The sequence below is a fragment of the Athene cunicularia genome, assembly GCF_003259725.1.
Source record: "Athene cunicularia isolate RWA chromosome 15 unlocalized genomic scaffold, athCun1 chr15_part1, whole genome shotgun sequence".
Lineage (NCBI taxonomy): Eukaryota > Metazoa > Chordata > Aves > Strigiformes > Strigidae > Athene > Athene cunicularia.
Window position 1 is genome coordinate 12,996,750 of NW_020799121.1, and position 19,184 is coordinate 13,015,933.

General features: G+C 42.8%; 1 protein-coding gene across 1 annotated transcript in view; it reads left to right on the plus strand.

Moving 5' to 3' along the window:
- The first annotated feature begins 158 nt into the window (after window positions 1–158).
- The window catches only part of LOC113486235 (P2X purinoceptor 7-like), a 25,536-nt gene continuing 6,510 nt past the window's right edge, over window positions 159–19,184 (plus strand). Inside the window, exons 1-17 of the mRNA XM_026859968.1 lie at window positions 159–1,088; window positions 2,700–2,832; window positions 3,376–3,447; window positions 4,306–4,378; window positions 5,308–5,404; window positions 8,422–8,502; window positions 9,083–9,212; window positions 10,126–10,250; window positions 13,554–13,650; window positions 14,110–14,175; window positions 14,278–14,394; window positions 15,004–15,099; window positions 15,577–15,986; window positions 16,813–16,887; window positions 18,539–18,632; window positions 18,719–18,784; window positions 18,872–18,967. Coding sequence (XP_026715769.1) covers window positions 964–1,088; window positions 2,700–2,832; window positions 3,376–3,447; window positions 4,306–4,378; window positions 5,308–5,404; window positions 8,422–8,502; window positions 9,083–9,212; window positions 10,126–10,250; window positions 13,554–13,650; window positions 14,110–14,175; window positions 14,278–14,394; window positions 15,004–15,099; window positions 15,577–15,986; window positions 16,813–16,887; window positions 18,539–18,632; window positions 18,719–18,784; window positions 18,872–18,967 — 1,953 coding nt within the window. The 5' untranslated portion in view covers window positions 159–963. The remainder of the gene's footprint in view (window positions 1,089–2,699; window positions 2,833–3,375; window positions 3,448–4,305; window positions 4,379–5,307; window positions 5,405–8,421; window positions 8,503–9,082; window positions 9,213–10,125; window positions 10,251–13,553; window positions 13,651–14,109; window positions 14,176–14,277; window positions 14,395–15,003; window positions 15,100–15,576; window positions 15,987–16,812; window positions 16,888–18,538; window positions 18,633–18,718; window positions 18,785–18,871; window positions 18,968–19,184) is intronic.

Here is a 19,184-nt window from a genome sequence, read left to right on the forward strand (position 1 = left end):
CTCTGGGTGGGTCTTCTGTTGCAAGAGAGAGGACCCTGGTCCTTTTAATCTGGGTCCCATCCAAGCTTCGTGTCTTTCAAACTCTGAGCTTGAGATTTACAAGTCCCCACCTTGAGAGCTCTGCATCTTTAGGGCTCCACCTCCTGTGTTTACAGTGTCAGATGGCGGCTTCACACCTGCTCCTTGAGCCCCTGGACCAGATGCAAATAGTTGGCTTGCAGCACGCTGACCAACTATGGCTTGTGCCTGCTTCTGGGGAGCAGGAGAGGCTGCAACCAAAGTACGTGCCATGTTTTGGCTCTGCTGAGACGGGTAGTGACTTTGTCATGCCCTTTTAATCCCATGAGCTAATACAAACCCAATCTAAAACCAAATAGGATGGTGTCCCATGCAATGTGAGAGAAGATGCTGGAGATCTCTCTGGCCACTGATGACCCAAAATAACTTGCTTTACCATTGCCCTGAGCCTTGTGTGGCTGTTGCCACCTCTGCGAAGTGGGTGTTGCGTGCATCGGCCCATCCAGAAGTGCATTGCATCATCTTTGTGCTGGTGCAAAGTGTTGGGATGGTGCAGAAGCAGCTCTACATGATGTTGGCTTCCATCTGTTTAGTCTCATCTCTACAGTTGTCCCAGCGTTACTTCAGAGTGGTGAAGTCTGGTAGTGCTGAGGAGAGATGGTGCCATAAACAAAAGGTGACAAGAACAGTGCTGAGCAATCAGCTCTGCAGCTCCAGGGTGAAATCTGGGTGTTTTTTTCTGTGAATAAACCTAAGTATGTGGCTCTTGAGGCCATTCCTGATTCCATCAACTGCCATTTTTTAAAAGGCCTGTGGTGCCATTCTCATAGAGGTTTCTGACTGTGCCTTTAAGTGGGGTGGTCCAGGAAGAATGCAGGGGTGGAAGAAGAGGTCACTAGGCAGCTGCAGTTTTCAAAAGCTGGCGTCTCATAGGAAGTGCTAGTGATGGGTGTATGTGGCTGGCCGGAGAGCCTGACAGAGTACAACTCGGTGAAATACATACGCATTCAGAGCGTTACATGGGGAGGCCTGAGATGTTTCCTCTCTGCAACTGTTGCTCTGTCTATTGGGTAAGTGCATGGCACCGGGAGGCTGTGTTGTATGTGAACAAATGTTTCTTGTATTGGGCATTGTCTGGTTACAGCTTGGCTTTCAGCACTTTGAGTTTTGTGGCAGCAAACAAGCTCACTGGTCTGGTGTTAGATCATTCTCGAAGATGGATGTGGTTGTGGGAATTTTGTGGTGGGAGTGCGGTGTACGAAGTTATGTAACAAAGTGGAGTTGCTTGCACAGAGTTAACTAAGCTTGCTCTAAAAAACACTTTTAGTTTCATTTCTTGCCATGCTGTCTGGTTTCGTTTGTTGTTGGAAAAATCCAAAATAACTCTAGTGAATAATCTCAGATGTACAACAGTGGTTTTGCGATTAGAGTTCTCTGTAGAGTCTCCTGTTCAGGGTCAGATGAAATAGTCAGTTGCCCCTTGCAGCAGAGTTCAAGAACAATAAGATGTTTTAGGAATATGCAATAATTTCTTGTCTCTAAAGGGCAGATTTTCCTCTTTGCTGCCAAACTAGGGCTGTTCTCAGTGCTAAGTGCTTGCTGAACAAAGTCTGCCAAAAGTTCATAGAGTTGGTTTTGTTCTCATGGGAGGGCAGCAAGTGAGGACATTGAGCACACTGATCCCAATCTCTCAAAGAATCAAGTCTGCAGGAAATTCAAGTTTTCTTACTAAGGTACTGTACCCACCTACTGCTGCTCAGAGCTGGGTTCCCACTGCCCATTCCCAACACCATGGTTATCCCAAAGCTCTGTTCTCCAGGAGGAAAAGGCTGATATGCTATTGTAATAGATGGTACAAGTAAAGGAACGCTGACTGGGTGCTTTGTATTTCTGGTCTTCAGATAGTATTTTATCACACCCGCCCAGACAGTCTGTTGTTAAACTGAAATAGTGCTAGCTCTTATGGTTTGTTTTTCAAAGCAAACCTTTTATATCACTTTTATCTAGTGCAGAAAGTATTTTCTGAACATACAATAGTTTCTCAAAGTTGACAGTGCTTTTATGAGTTAGATGAGCTATATGACTTCCCTGACAGCTTAAACACAGATGCGTCCTTCCTCCTTTTATTAACACATTCAATTAATGAACAAGTGAAAACATTAGGACAAAGGTTTTGAAGCAATCAGCATGAGGCATAAAAATAGTTACTCTGGGGAGTTAAGAACTAAGTATTTTAAGCTCTCTTTAAAAAAAAAATGTAGAGAGGACATTTGTGTCTGTTTGTGACAGAAAAAGTCAAAGTCTTGGTACACAGCAATGCAGCACAGGTGAAAATTTTTGGATGACATCAAGCCCCGTTGCAGTTAATTGGTGTTTCACAAAGGGCATCTTGAAGGGCCGGGATGTCACCTCATGTTATCTATGTCATTTCAGATGGGAAAATAGAAGTTCTCTTCTTGCATATATCAGTTCATTTCTGATAAAGCCAAAGTTGTGAAAGTGAAACCAAGGCAGACTTTGGTCCAGCCAGTGCATGTGTCTCACACAAAAAAGCCTCTCAATTACTTGAAAATGTCCATCTGACTTTTATCTTGCAGGGTATTTTGTCCAAGAATGATACAAAGAAGCTGACCCATTTTATTTGTATGGGCTTATTTGTCCTTTCTGTTTTATCTGGACAGTTGTATAGTCATCATTTACAGACTCTATCAGGAGACGGATGAAGTTAACAGCTCAATTCGCACTAGTGTGAAGGGAGTGGCTTACACAGACAACAGGATCTGGGATACAGCAGAATACACTATACCAATGCAGGCAAGTCTTAATGTCATTCCAGTATTCAACTTCCACTGACACATCTGGTTGGTTTCCTGATGTGTCTCTATCCTACCATTCAGTGTGATTACTTTCCATTGGAGACAGCAATGCTTAAAGCCAAATCTTCCCTTCCTCCCTTAATGTAAGGAAAAAAAACCTCTTTTATGGGATTTCTGTGGTGCTATTTGTTAAACAATTTTTACATCATTTATTATTTTGGTAATAGCAAACTTAGGAACAGATTCACTGCAGTATAGCTGTACGAAACACAGTAGTGTTATTTACCAATTAATGCTCGTATGTCTTCTTGGTTGTAATGCCAGTTTAAAAAAAGATCAGTGCCTTCTTGCCTCTAGCTGCTCATTCCTGCCCTGATGATGTCCCTGGCTTTTCTTGTTTGACCTGGGTAGAATCTGAATGTTTATCAGGGGGAGATAGAGCAGGAACAGCCTTGTCATTCCAGGTGATGTTCTGGAATGACTGAGGTCTGAATCAAGTATGTGAAATTTCAGTCAAATTCATATTCTTTCCTCCATGTAGGCAGTAAACTCTTTTTTTGTGGTGACCAACATCATTAAGACAGAGAATCAGATTGAGCAGAGGTGCCCTGAGGTAAGTATGTTTTGTGATTCATACTTAGGATGTATCGAATGCATGTTGATGTGAAAGAGTGGACTGTTCTTGGACCAGTCTGGTACAAGCAAATACTGTTGCTCTTTCTGTCTGTGTCTCAGCAGATAACGTGCAAGACCTAGTTTAATTGCTCCTTTTCTTTCTCGGGGAGTCAGCTGGCAGCTGTGACTTTGCTTCACACCAGTGACCTTGCAGTCCAACCTATCTGCATCACTTTCAGGAGGTGATGACATTCAGGCCAGTGATTGCTGTCCAGCTTCCCTGGCACTGTTGCTGCTCTTGAGGAAAACCCGAAGGAATGATGGAGCTACAGAATTGTTACCAGCTTCTCTGCTAATATGGCGCTCTTACTATTACTGTTGCTCATTCCTACATGTCCCCTTCCTTCCTTACTGTAGGTCAAACCTGGTCGTCAGCTGCAGCTCTCCTTTTCATTTGGCTGGACAAGAAGTGGGACCTTGCAGAGTAGTTCTCCAATACAAGTTGACTTTCACTTGCAAAAGTATATGCAACTGTTACTAAACAAAGAATGAAATAGTCCTGTATTAAATTTATTGTGCTTAATAGTATAAGAGAGAGTGAGGAAAATGGGAAGAGAGATAAATAATAAAGGAAAATGTTATTGTAAGCAAGGAAAGGACTTTTTTTCTGGTTTTGCAGGTAGCTGTGCTTTTATCTCCTATAAGCTAAATAATTAGTAAGGGTTATAACTGCTCTGCATTGTTATTTTCTCTTATTATTTGATACTTTTACATTGAAGCTGAGTAAGGCTTTTTACACAGGTGTGGAGAGGGAGATAATTTTTTTTTAAATCACTTTTATGTAATTTTTTTCCAGTATCCCTTCCCCAAAGCTATCTGCTCTTCAGACAAGTCCTGTGAAAAAGGAAGTGTAGACATCAACAGTCATGGTATGTAAACATTTTCAGATTACAATTATTTTTTTTTTGTGGGTACTATCTTCTATTGTATTATTGACCAGTGCAGCATGTGCAAGATCCAGCTTGGAGAATGGCAGTAGAACAGTATGGAATCCTAAGAGATATCTGAGAAAATATTTTTGAAACCACAAAACAGAGTTCTTACCAGCTCGTGTGTGCCCTTACTAAAAGGAGAAACGGTGGCAGGGAGCAGAGGAAGGGAGATGTGAAGAAGAACACCAACTGGTGTGAATGAGGTCTTGTTGAAGTCCGTGGCTGCTTAGCAAGTGGAGTGACTGCGGGATCTGTTTGAAGGGTCTGTAACACCCCTATGATGGTTAAGTAGTTTTCAGAATAAGTCAGGAGACTCCTGTCTTTTTTCTGGGACCAGTTGTCCAGAAGGCAGCATACTGTTTTCATCAGCTATCTGAGTTCTTTGTAGTGCTGAGATTCCCTGAATTTGGGCTGATGGCTGGATTATTATCTCCCCTGGTAAATACTGAATGCTCACAGAAAATGCAGACTAGTACAGAAAGAATTAAGGTTTCCTGCCCACCTTTATATCCTGGTTTAATTTGCCCATGTTGTTGAATTAAACTTCTGACTGAAACAGTTGGTTTCTTGATTTATCCCAAGACTGAGATATGTAACTTTGTACAAAACTGTAAAGGAAACTATTTCACCCTCAGCCCAAACAATGACGAGCACCGTTGACACAGGTAAATGGCTGAACAAGGACTGGTGAGGTGTGGCAGGACCATGGTTTGGGCGGTTCTTCCTACAGCTCCCTCTTATAGAAAGCCTCAACAATCTGAAATGTTGGATTCCCTGTCTTACATTTGAGGAGAAATCCACTGGTATGTTGAAACTGTCTCTAACTGTTGAGAGTCTTTGCTGAGTAAGAGCTTGTTTCTCTACAGGAATTCAAACAGGAAGATGTGTGTCTTATAATGCAACTGTTAAAACCTGTGAGGTCAGAGCATGGTGCCCTGTGGAATCCACGGAAAACCCCCCTGAGTAAGTGAAGAGATATCTGCATGTTTTTAATGTCAAAAGAAGGATTTACTTTGACAGTCATGATCTTTTAGGATAATCCCTTTGCCTAGGCACGTCTAGATCTCATGTATGTAAAACAGCCATACCATTAACACTCTTTATAATATTTAAATAACTTCTAACAATCTATCCTATTGTATGATTCTGCAGTGAAGTCATAGCCTCCAGTTTGTATCATCATGCAGCTGCCATAGAAACAGTTATAGATGTCACAGGCTCATCTTGAATTCACTAGAGGCATTTGGCTCATTAATTCAAATGTCAAGGATAATGCATCAATGTAAGATAGGTTTAATCAGTGACAGAAATAAAAGGTTCCTAACTTGGGGTTTTCTTCTGCAAAGGCTTAGGGCTCTATGGTGCAGAAGTTCTTTGTGGGTTCATTTATCCCGGAACAGAAGGAGGAGGTTGGTTGTCTTTACATTGTGTGCAGGTTAGTGTTCAGGGATCCACCTCAGGCTGAAGAACAGTCTCTCCAACCTCTCTAGGTAGATGATAAAGGCCTCGATGGCATCTGGAATAGCGAGCTGAAGAAAACTCCAGGAAAAAGACTTCATGGAACAATGCTCCTGTGACCTAGAGAGTAGGATGGGGGGGCCTTGTAGCCATCTTTTTTTGTAACTCTGTGACAGTACAGTGTTCCCAGATGAACATGTGCTATTCTGTATCAGCCAAAGCATGAAAAAAATTTATAAAGGATTTGATTTCAACTGAAATGATGGAAATTATACTCTAAGAGAGCCAATGACAATCAATTTTAGCTCATCTCAACCAGCTTTGAAATACATGTATAAGAAACTAGGTCAATTATCACTTTTATTAACTCATTGCTTTTAAAAGATACAAGCATGATTCTATGTATATATCCCATCTAACCCCCTAATTCAGGGTTTTCTGCAGAGACTGAGCATTTTTTCCACTGCCAGGTCCCTTCTAGAGCCCACAATGCCTTCTACAGCTCCTTCTGCTGAGCTTTTTCCAGCTCTTTAAAGGAATTTCCATTCCCTTCTTCTGTGGACAGAATTGTGATCTGAAAAAGGCTTTCTCCAACAACAGGAAGGCTGCATTGTTCATACGGCTTCCGAGAAAGATATGCATGAGCTTCCTGAGTTAATGAAATCCTAGGGGTTTTTTATAAAGTTTCACTGACTGCCAGTCATTTTTAAATGTCACACTGCGTAGGCTCACTGCTGTGTATATTACAGAGGGAATTTTGCTTTTAATTACATGGCACAGTTGACACATTCTGTCTTGTTTCCTAACCTTCCTCTAAAGTGCCAATAGTTGGTCACTACCAGGGACCAACAATAATGAATAAGAGCTTTGATCCAAACCTCTAATGTATAAAGTTTCTTCACAAGTTCCATTGACAAGGAAAAAATGAGGATTCACTAAAAAGCAAAGTTGAGTGGGTTTTTTTCCTCCAGAATGATACATAAGACCAAGGTCAGAACCCAGGAAGCTTTGCCATCTGGTTGAGATACTGAGGTAGCAATGTTGGGCTTTGGTTACACCCATGATTGTCTTCATTGTCCAAATTACTTTGAAAGGTATGCTTCATGAACTATACAGGCGACCTCCTTTTCCTTCCTGTTAGTTATGGCAGGAACTGAACAAAGACATTGCATGTTGCCAAGAAGATTCTTTTATTTTTGATCGTTCCTTTCAGCCTGCAGCAGGGCACAGTTGTCAGATTAGCTGGCTGAAGGACAGAAGAGCCTTGCATCAGATTCCAGATGCTTCCCAGCGGATGAATTACAGTTTCAATTATAGGTTCATTCATATTTAGTTCTTTAAAAATTAACACGCTTTATTAATATCTTGACTATTATACACTGGAAGTCATCAGTGACTTTTGTGTCCGGGTAGCACCCACAAATGTTAATTTGGTTTGCAATCAAGTCTCATTCGTTGACTTGGTTTAGAAAACGCTCATGACAAATCCCTCATGGAAGCTGCGTGTCATCCAGACAATGTGCTTCTTGTCATCACAGTTCTCTGATGCAGAGGCACTTCTCAAAATACAGTGATAGGAAAAATATTCCTTGCTTAGAAGCACTGTCCTTTATGTGGATGACTGCTTCGAAGACTGGGTTTTCCCCTTGGAATCCCTGTCTTGATGGAAATTAAAATGTTCCTGGTTATTCTTAAATGGAACAATGCCAATATTCCAGTTCAGCATAGTCCCTGTGCTAGACAAACAATGCTAAAAACTTTATCTCTTACTTTCCTATAGCTCTGGCAAGTCCTGGAGTATAGCAGAGCTTGTCTCACACAGTCTAGGCCAAGGCTACCCAGCTAGCAACTTGTGGGAAGATTCCTTCTTTCCTGCCATATTAGCTTCAGAGAAATCACTCTTTTGAGGAAGGGTCAGACTGGCAGCCTGCATTCCAGTGTGTCTGCATTCCACCTACGGATTTAGTGATGCAAACCACTGTAGGGGAGGTCCTAAGACTGGAATCTGCTAGGAAGGCAGCACAACCTTTGGTGTTGTGACTGACACCTGACTCCCAGAGACATCCTCTAGGATTGAGTGCATGGCTCATTTTTATACTTCTACTACCTGTGCAGCTCTGGTGTAAATGCCCACCTCTCCGTGGGGATCAGCAAGGAAACTGCCACTTCACTGTGCAGAAATCATCAGCTGTCAAATGGTGAAATTTCTTACTACTATTCTATTGCATGATTTCTATGAGAACTCTCCTGAGATCATATTTCAGCTGCATGTAGAGATTCTAGTTAGGCCTGGCCCACACAAACAAGTGCAATAGAGAGAGAACAATTTATACCTAAAACTTAAGAAAACCACCTGTATCTTTCTTGATTTCCCAAGCCACCTAACTCCCTGCATTTCAATCTGTTATTCTTAGCAACATATTCCTCCTACTGACAGCTTTCCAGGTAATAGTAAAGTAGCATAACATTAACTGATGTATTTAAATAAAAGAAGTTTTGTTAATTTAATGTTTCTTTTTTAGCCCTGCTGTTCTGAGGCATTCTGAAGATTTCACTGTGCTGATAAAGAACAACATTCACTTCCCAAAATTTAATTACACCGTGTAAGTGCAAGCATTCCTCAATGCTTTCTGACGAGTGAGTAGTTGTGCTCTGAAAAAAAAAATTGTATAAATTGTCACCTTCATTACTCAAAAGGGCTATGCATTCAGGGTTGTATCTGCCGGAGTGATAATTATTAATTTTCTATAATTCTTAGCCTTATTAATCCTTCAGGAACCAAGAGGAATAAGGAGAGCTTGGGAGAAGAACCTCCCAGCATAATTATTTCTCTTATGCACTGGACAACAGAAGCGTTCATTCAGATACACTGGTTTATGTTAGGGTAAAATTACTAAAATATAGCACAAAAGACATGTGATTCAAATTATACAGTGAAAGTCTTGAGTATACACAGGTAAAACTTTGCTGGTGATAATTGCCAAAGAGTAAAGAAATCATCTTGATTCCCAGATCCCAGTTAGGGATATATAGATCTGGTAGCAACAAAACCAAAAGCTCGTATACTTACGAACAGAGCACATTTAACACAGGTTCTGGTTAGTAAGGGTGAAGTCCCTTACCTGTATCTGTAGCTGCTCCAGCTTGGTTTCAAATTTAAACAATTGTGTGTGTTCTTCACAGACTAAATATTCCACAAAAGTTAAATACTTCCTGCACATACAACAAGAATACTTCCCCGCACTGTCCAATTTTCCGTCTGGGAGACATTATTCAGGAAGCAAAAGAGAATTTTTCTGAGATGGCAGTAAAGGTCTGTGATACCACTTTTTTTCATGCTCAGTTTCAGCTTTCTTGATTCTCTTCTTGCATGTTTTTCTGCCTGCTGTATCATGGAATTGTTCTAGGTTTAGAAACTGATGTATGAGAAGCAAAGTAATCCCAGCTTTCAAGAATTAAATGTGCTTAACAGCTCACTGGATGGGACCCGTGTTGACAGAGGTGATATTATTTTGTTAGTATTGTAGCATGTAGAGGCCCTTTTACAAATCCCAGTGCATTTAAATAAGTCCTATACAAGGCTGCCACTTGTGGTCATCTTTTGATTCTACTCAAGCAGATCCTAAATCATGTTGCTGGGGGAATCATCCAAAAGTCAGACTGGCACAAATGGCAGCTTGTGTTCAGAGTCAAAAAGCACTTATTTTTACTCTGTTCTTTAGGGTATTGAGCCAGATGCCCTTAACACAGTATCCAGCCATACCTCTAGAAAGTCAATATTAACAGATGGGTAAAATAAAAGTAGAGACAAAGTGTCCTGCCCAGAGTCATCAACTGAGCCACATTTACTGATTTGCAGCCTGGCACACTGCATTCAAGATGAAACATTTGGACTGGGTGCCTACAAAACCTAGGCTTTTGGTTTGAAGCTCTGTGTAGTTTAAAGCAGTGAAAGAACTGTCACAGTATACCAGCTACATCCACACTTGGGCTACTAAGATGAAGAGAAATAAGAAGATAGGAAAGGCCTGAATGGTGGCTTCTGGGTCACATAACTAAGTCACTTCCATAGAAGACTGCTTGATTGGCAAATGTTGCTTGTTAACGTGTCTGTAGAGAAATGTCCCTGCCAGTGGCATCCCTCAAGTCTCCACTGACTTTAACAGCAGTTTAGCACAGGCAGCCATCACAGCACTAGTCTCTAAACTTACTGTTTCCATTTCTAGGGAGGAATCATTGCCATTGAGATTAACTGGGACTGTAACTTGGACAGGTGGTTTTACAACTGCCATCCAGAGTATGGTTTCCACCGCCTTGATGACAAAAAAATAAAGCCTGGATTCCAGTTCAGGTAAAAAATGTTCTATGAAGGCATGTTTTCTGAGTTGAAGCACAGATGCGATGAGGTGCAGGGAATGATGACTTGGAATGACAAGACGTTTGATTCTCCTTCTTCACTCTTGTAGTCATGTCCTTAATCTGCAGTTATTGTAGCTGTGTAGATGTATCATCATGGTCATTTTGTAAATGGGCATGCTTGTATTGCAGATTTTATTTCTGTGTTGAAAGGCCTAGAAATTTCCAACAACTATTCTGGGAGTAAACACAGAGAATAGTTTGGGCAGATTCCACCATATGGCAGTCCAGGCTTGAAACTACCTAAACTTGTGAGTTTCCCAAGGCAATTAACACAAATAAAATAACAAAGTGTTTTTCTTCCATCTGGGTAACCCCACAGTTCACTGAATCAAGATTTATTCAAAAGCAAATTAGAGCTTTTGGTTCTGTGTGCATGTAGCAGATTTATGAGAAGTTTGACGTGACTCCAGTTCTGAATAGTTACACAAACCTTTTATCAAATGCGTATCAACACGTTTAAAACTAAAGCTGTCCCTCAGATCTAGGTCAAAACTCTTGTGTAACAACACTCTTTTGACTCATGACGTGATTATTATTACATGATAGGTTTTCATGCATTTGTGATGCTAACTTGAGTGCCATAACTGCCTAGGAACTGCCAGCGTATTCCAAAGTTGCATCGTGCTGGAGCTGTGCAAACAAAGAACAAACAGGTGTTCCCTCTGACCTGGCAGCCACAGACAGGAGATGGGGGAGATCACAAGGAAGAAGCAAAACAGTGCCGAGGCCAGCAACCTTTCCATGGAATACGTTTTTGTAGTCAAAGCAGTTTCTGAGAAGGCTTTTGGAAGAAGACGGTGGAGTAGTTTTGAGGATGTTCACTGTCAGACAACAGCTGCGGTCAAAATGCCAAAAATGGTTTTGCCCAACATTTGCTATCTTTTACGTATCACGATACCAGTCTGTAGCAAGGTTGTTTTGCTGCAGTTCAGCTGAAATCTCTGCTGCAGGAAGTGAGCCTGGTCTAAGAACACAGGCTGCTGGGAGAGTGTGCACGGTGCCAGACCACATCCTGGTGGCCTGACTCTGTATCTGTTAATCAGGGGGTTTATTGGCAAAGAAATGCCATTCTCTAATGTCTCCAAAATTAAAAAAGAGGAGCAGAGTAGTTTGGTGCAGCAATTTAAAAAGCAAAGAGAGTGGAAGTTGAAAAGCAGTGAATAGATTGAGCATAATACTATTTAAAACAAGTGAACATGCACAAACCCTGACACACCGTTCAGCTTGTTTATGCCAACTTGTATAAACGGAGCTGCTGACTTCAGTAGAACTACCCAAGTGAGCAAGGGGGGGAGAGCTAAAAACGATGTTACAATTAATATCTTTCAAGAAAACTTTTCTGTCATAAGAATGTAAAATATTATCATATCAAAGGTTCCATCCAGCCCAGTGTCCTAGAGCTAACAAAGATCAATAGCAGGAGAAAATTTTGGAAAAGAGTGTAAGAAACAGGGCTCGTGTAGAATGCTGCTTCCCTTGCAGTCTAGCTGTCCTGGAAGTGAGGAAAGCTACTTTGGGCAGCTTATAACCTCTGTGTGCATGGAGCCCTATTGATTTCATCTCAGTTGCAAAAGGAATTTTGTGATAGACTTAAATGGAAACAGGCTTTAACCTTCCAAAAGAAAATAACTACTTGAGGTGCAAGGGAGCAAAGCTTCAGCCAGTGATCAAGAAAGCTCTTAACAGGTCACCTCTGAGCACAGAGCTGTTAGGAGAAGGCTTCTGTGCCATCAAGAGCAGATGTGAAATAATCTCTACCCTGAGGGCTAGAGAAAACCTCTGATTCTGGAAAGAGTTAGGAAAACTTTCAGATAAAACCTAACTGACCTGTAGGCTTCAGAGGCGAAGAGCTGACCAGACTGGGCACAGACTGTGGAACTGTTCAGCACGCAAAAAAAGGAGATTTCATGTCTGTGCAAGCAAGGAGAAAGCAGAACACATTACGTTATGTTTTTCTGACTCACTGCCTTCAGAGAATACAAATCAGATCGTGGTGAATGGGAAGCAAACAATCGCATGATCTTGGGGACTCTGATTAAAAGCACTCAAAGTTTGCCAAACTTAGCTTGCAGTAGGATGTGCAGGAGAGTGGAATCACGTAAAAGCTCGCTCTGGGCTGGTTTGTTAGCATCGAGATGGCAAAGCAGAGCAGCAGGGACTGAACCCAATGAGACAGGAAAGGAGGAAAATGTATTTTTCTTTAGATGTCTCCATCATCTGAATGAGTACCTGGAGATGCTAGAAAGCAGAGGGCTGAGCTGATGACGTTTACACCAGACATATCCTATTAAAAGGTTTACTCTTTCTGTACTTGAACAACTACCCAACTATAAAACAAATTTTTATTAGCAATGACAGAGTAACCTGTGAGTATCTGCTGCTCCTAGAACTGACCTTCTGTCCTGTTAGCTAAGCAAATTCACGTTCAAATTATTTATCTAAACGAAGGAGAATGGGAGTCAGAGATCACTCAAGTAAACCAGTCAAGAACAATACAGCACTTTAAATCCTGACAGCATGTCTGAGGCAGAAGACATATGGGTATTGTTATTAGAGGTTGTTGGATATTAGTAGCATTGTGTGGATTATATGTCTTGCAGTTTAATGTAATGATTTTGTCTGTACTGCCAGCTTTTCACTGTCAGATTAAAAAAGATCTCTTTGTTCCATGCTCTGTGACTGCTTATTGATCCATAAGCTGATGTGAGCTGTGCATCAGGAGGGTCATGTTCTTGATAGAATAAAACACTGGAAGTTAGTAAAGGCTCACGTGAATCTCTACTGATTGAGGGATGGAAGATGGCCCATATCCAGCATGCTAAAGTGTGCTCAGGAGTTCAGAGCTCGTCTTGGATAACATGATAGTAAAGCCTCCAAAGCATGGGCACTTCTTGCCATTGCCAGCTCCTCACGTATCCTCACCAGGGTTTTCTCTCTCCTTTACCTGTGATTGAACTGCTTTCTGCAGCTGCAGGTTCCAATTTGAATTGAGACAGCAAAACACTCACTGGATATTAGTTGGATTTTTAATTTGTCTAAATCTCTATGTATGTATTAATTTAGTTTAGACTGCCAGGTCAGATGCTGGGCAAAGTACTGTTCATCAAGCTGGCCTCAGCACCTTCACTTCAGAAGTCTGAAAGGGCTGGAGGAAGAAGGGAGAAGAAACTCTGCAAGCCTCATGGCATTATATCCCCCAGGGAAGCTGTACAGATCTTCATTTACTCTTTTGCAGATATGCAAGGTACTACAAGCTGCTACCAAATGGGAAGGAGCAGAGAACCCTTTTCAAAGTCTACGGAATACGCTTTGATGTCCTTGTCTTCGGCACAGTAAATGCCATTGTTTTTCCTTGTGGAGGGAGAAGAAAGCTTGCTATTTCCTTAACCCCACTTCTGCCTTATGCTGCTCTCCCCTCTCCTGTCCATCATTCTGGGATGGAAGTCATGTCAGATGAGTAGATGTAAACTGAACTGAGCAGCATCGGAGAGCAAAGCTGAGGATGAAATGGCAGGACTGGGTGGGAGGCAGGATTGTTGTTTACAACGGAGACAACAGCAGGTATCCCCATGACATGATGTTACCGTCATGAACACCGTGTGTCACCACTGTGTCCCTCTCAAGTGGGTTATTCTCCCCCGCAAAGTGTCTAAGAGGTCTATGGAATTTGGGGATTGATTGAACTGTAGAGACAAAGATACATTGTAAAGAGACAAAAAGAGAAAAGGCATTAAGTTGAATGGATGATAATAGATCTTGCCTCCCAGTTATTCTTTCCTGCTTTCTTTCAGGGTAGAAAATTTAACCCCATTGAACTCATTAAAAACATTGGGTCCATGATGTCCTATTTTGGCTTGGTGAGAGACATTTTTTGCGTTAATAAAACCAATTCTGGAGATAAAGCCTCAGTTAGAAAGTGGAATCACCATTTGTTTTTGTTTTTTTTTTTTCATGTGCAGGTTGCAACTGCCATTGAAATTGCTATTTGTGTAGGTAATTGCTCCGGCTGCTGCAAATCACCATTCTACAGACTTTACAACAGGAAAAAGACTGAGACTGTGCTGAATCCAAGACAGGTAAAGAATGTAAATTGCTGCTGTGTGGATACAAAAATGCAGCTGATCCAGGAAGATTCCATGGAGCTGTGCACTGCATGAGCGCAGTGGGCTCTACCCACAACCTTGGCATGGCAGAATCACACCAGCTCTATCAGGGAAACCTGCAGGGAGTAGTGAGCCTTCAAAAAAGCAGAAGGATATCATGAGAGGGCCGTCCATCAAGAGGGCATTGCTCAAAGCCTCTTCCCTGCCAACTAAAGTTGCTTTTTCCTCATTTTCAAGACGTTAATGGTTACTTCTGTAGGCTGCCTCTGCTAATCCCCCAGCATTTTAGGCATGTATTTTTAAAGAAGGGTGAAGAGGTGAGTACCTAAAGGCCCTGCACAACCCCACTCCTACAGCTAGTTCCATACCTGTCCATTCCCGTGCCCTCTGTCCCTGCAGCACCCCATGTCCTTTCTGTGCTGGACATTGGAAATACTGGTCCTTGCAACATGCATTTGCAGGGGGTGGTTGTTGGAGTACAGACAGCAGAACCCAAGCCTTGAGGTCAGGTCTATGCTGTGTTTATCCCCAGTTCTCCAAGTAACTACTCAGCTGACAGTGCTCATTTCTTCTGCTGCGCAGGTGATGTATGTGTCCTACGTTGATGAGCCACACGTTACCTTGATAAAGAAGCCTCTGAAAACAAGCTTGCAGCATACTCAAGGCAGCATTGTTGAGGTAAAGACAGACACTAACCTTTGGGATTCTCCCTTCAGAAGGGAGAACTGAGGAACATCATTCCAAACTGATTTGGGTTTCCACCACCGCCACCCCCCCGTATTTCCAGATTAAATTCTGAGGGGCTAAAACTACATTCTTACTGTCCGCTTCAAGTTAATCGGTCCTGTGAGCAGAGCGTGTATTTTCTAGAGTCAGCTAAAATTTGCTGCTTTCCTGTGGTGCGTATGTGCCAGCGGGAGTGCGTTGGTGTAGAAACAACTTGCGAGGTGTCGATTCGATTTCACTAGGGTGGGCGTTGGCAACACAGAAAGACAATCCTCCTCCAGATCTGCTGATCTATCGTCATTATCCCTATTGTGCTGTGTCAAATGAAAAAACCCCAATGGTGAGGATCACTGGTGTAAAGTCTCTTTGCAGTTGGGTGAAACAGCGAATGCTGGTTTCTTTCATTTATGTTGGGAATTGTTGTTGCAGAGCGACCTTGTACAATTCGATGATGCTGGCGGGTGCTGCCCCAGGGAGGCTGAGGAGAATGATGATAATGAAGAATACGCGCTGACACGCGCTCTCAGACAAGAGGCCTTTTCCCCGTACCTCCCAGAGTGGTGCTGCTGTGGCAAATGCCGGCCAACACAGGAGTACCATGAGCAGCTCTGCTGCCGAAGGAAAGAAGGGCCATGCATCACAACCTCCCAGTTGTTTCAGCAGCTGGTGCTGTCCCGTCACACCCTGAATAAAGCCCTTCTCTACAAAGACCCCTTTCTGGACTTGACAGATGACAGAATCAACGACCAGCTGCGTCACCTTGCTTACAAGCAATACGTACGTTGGCGCTTTGGCTCGTTTGATCTGGAAGACAGAGCTGTCGTCCCGAGCTGCTGCAGGTGGAAAATTAGAGATGCTTATCCCAAAGCAGACAACAACTATACTGGTTTTGAGACGGAATGAGGATGTAGTACAACTTGAGCTCACAATGCGACCCACCTTGGGCATTTAACCTTTGTTTTCTTTCACAGGCCTTTTAAAAAAGAGAAGAATGTGTGTGACTTCCCAAAACGTTCTGTAGTACTGCTGATTTCTGGTACACTGTCTTTGGAAAGGCACCATTGCCTACTGCTTAGCATAGAGGAATAGATACCTTGAGCTAAAGTGCTTACTTCTGCCTTTGCTTCATTCTGTGAGTCACCCCACGTGGTTTGGAAATGCAAGCTTTGGGGCAAGTTCTTAGGGGCTACCCTTTAGTGGAATGTTCAAGGCCTGCCTTTGCACTAGCACGCACCAGAATCCCCCCTGAGTCAGGAGATGACCTGAAAATAAGGTGGAGCCAAGCGTCATCTCAAAACATGACCCCTGAAGGAAGTCCAAAAGTCACTTGAAAACGTGGTACTGAGCATTTTTCTCCCCCAGCCTCACCACCTTTCTGCAGCCCTGGATCAAGAGGCTCTAGAAAGATGCCTCTGAGCATGTAGTTTAGTAACTCACCATTGAAGGCCTCATGGTCCATCCAGATTAAACAGGCTTATTTTAGATTATTTCAGTGACACGGATGATGCATTTTCTGAAAAGCCCGGCTGTTCTCTTTGTATTATTCCTTTTAGCTTGAACTCGGGAAGTAAAATGAAAAGGACTTTTGCCGTCTGTGTTTTGGGGCATTTCATTCATACACACTGAAATTGTAATGTTGGACTTTGGCCTCCTGTTTGCTCTTAGCTTCAAACAGGCCTTGCCTCTTACACCTCCTCCTCCTGAACTTGGCACAGTGCGAGTTGCTTTGTGCTGTGATGCGTAAGGCCAGACTACAGCCGAGGAGCAGCAAACTCAGGGTAGATTAATCTGTGCTCCAACACCTTTTTCAGTTCTTTCTTTTTGTTATACTTGGACGTGTTCTATTTTTGTAGAAACAAGGTGAAAAGGATTGTAACGTGTATATTCTGCACTCCTTTCAACTAAGCTTTGTTCTTCCCAAGCTAATCCTGCAGTTTGCCATTTCCATTACCCACATGTATTTTAAGATATATTGCTGGCAGATTATGCCAGCTGTGTGTGTATATCTTCAGTTATAACAAGCATTAATTGGTTTAACGTTCATATTGCAGCGTCTTACCTGTTTAGAGTGGGAAATACAGTTGTCATTAATGCATTCCAGTCGCAGTACATGAACCCACTCTCCTCTTGGAAGAATTACACTGAATATTCACTAAAGGCGGCGATTTTAATCTCCGTTCATGTTTGGATATAGGTTCTTACTTATCCCATCTTTTTTTGGTCCTTCCAATTTTTATTGTTTTTGTAATAAATAGAGCATTTTACTAATCTATAGCTGACTCAAAGTCTCTTTAATAGTTTCATGCTGTCTGAAATTCCCACTGCCAATTTGCCAGCTCACTTCATCTCTTTCTCATGATTTACCTGCTATTATGAGGGTTGTGGTCATGTTTCTAAATAAAGCACCGTGCTGGGCAGCTCAGCATCAGGTGGAAGGTGCATGAATTAGGTGGTGTGGAGCTCTGCTTTTAAAGATTAATTCTGCAGGAGGATAAAGGATTTGCTCATTGTGGAGGGTGACGGGCTTAGGTATGCTTCTGCTATCTTTTGCAGGCAGGTGCTCTGGCCTTGCCCTGAGCTGGCTGCAACTTAACGGTCTTGGTGTTAGGATGGCCCTTGCCTGAGGTCATCTGTCCAGCTTCTTTCTGAGATTTAGCAGCCAAGACTCGGGAGAGAGCTGACAGCAGCAGACTTCCAGGTAACGGCTGACTCACGTCTGGCCAGTATGGAGGTGAAAAGCTCGCCATAAACTTGCTAACAGAGTAGCACGGGGAAAAAAAAAAAAATAAAAAAAATCTCCCAGATTTAGCAACCAGGTTGAGGGCATCCTCCTCGGGATGAGCCACCACCCGCACTGCCCAAGGCCAGCGGGAGGCCTCAGGGCTGAGCCCTGCCCTGGCTGCCGAGCCGCGGGTTATGCCGGCGGCCCCGAAGAGCGGTGAATCCCCTTTTCCCTGTCATTTGCCTGCGAGTCACATTGTGCGGGACAAGGAACAGCCTTTGTGTGCCAGGCTGAGCTGTGCTGCCTCCCTCGCTGCCTGCTCCCTGCCCTGCCCTCTCGTGGCTGCCTGCGCTCCTGCAGCCTCCTGCTTACCTCGTGTAGCTGCTCTTCCTTCTGCTCCCCTGCTAAAGCTAACTTTCTCCCCACCCTATGCTTTGCAAGTTTCCTGATTTGGCTGGTGCTAACCCGCTGTCTTAAATTGGCCTGTTCTGGGCTTTTCTCCTAGCTGTGCTTGCCTGCATGGAATCTCCTTCCATCGTTTGGGGTTTATCCCTGGAGGTTTCCGATGTTCAGCCCATCCTCTTGGGATGGGGGACACACCTGGATGTTGCATGATCACATAAACAACTTCAAAATTTCCAGCTAAGCTCTGACCTGTCTTTTTTCCAGGTTTGCAAAATACTACAAGGATACTAATGGCACTGAATCACGGACACTGGTCAAAGCTTATGGCATACGCTTTGACATCATAGTGTTTGGAAAGGTAGGCTGATTTAATTCCTGGAGTTCTTGTGGTGAGGGCTTTCAGAGATGCTGAAAAGTATATTCACCCTTCTACCTGTCTTCTAGGCAGGGAAATTTGATGTAATTCCCACCATGATTAACATCGGCTCTGGCTTGGCGCTCTTTGGCGTGGTGAGTGACACTGCACTTGGACTCAGTTCTGGATTAGTGCCTTCGTTCTGAGGATTATTGTCTTAAAACTCTTTCAATCTTCACTAGGCAACAGTGTTGTGTGACATAGTTGTTCTGTATTGCATGAAGAAGAGATACTACTATCGGGAGAAGAAATACAAATATGTGGAGGATTATGAACTGGTAAGCATGAGTGAAAGCAAAGTTCCTTCCTCCTCTGACTCTGGAGAGAGTCTGAAAGAGGATGAAGAAAGTCCACATCAAATGGGGATTTTGAACCACAGCTTTGAGGAAACTTGATCTTCGTCAGAGAAGCTAATTTTTACCTCAAAGCTGTTGCAGGGAGAAGCACCAGAAACAAATATTGTCATGTTTCCTGGGCAACCAGTCTTGGAGAAGG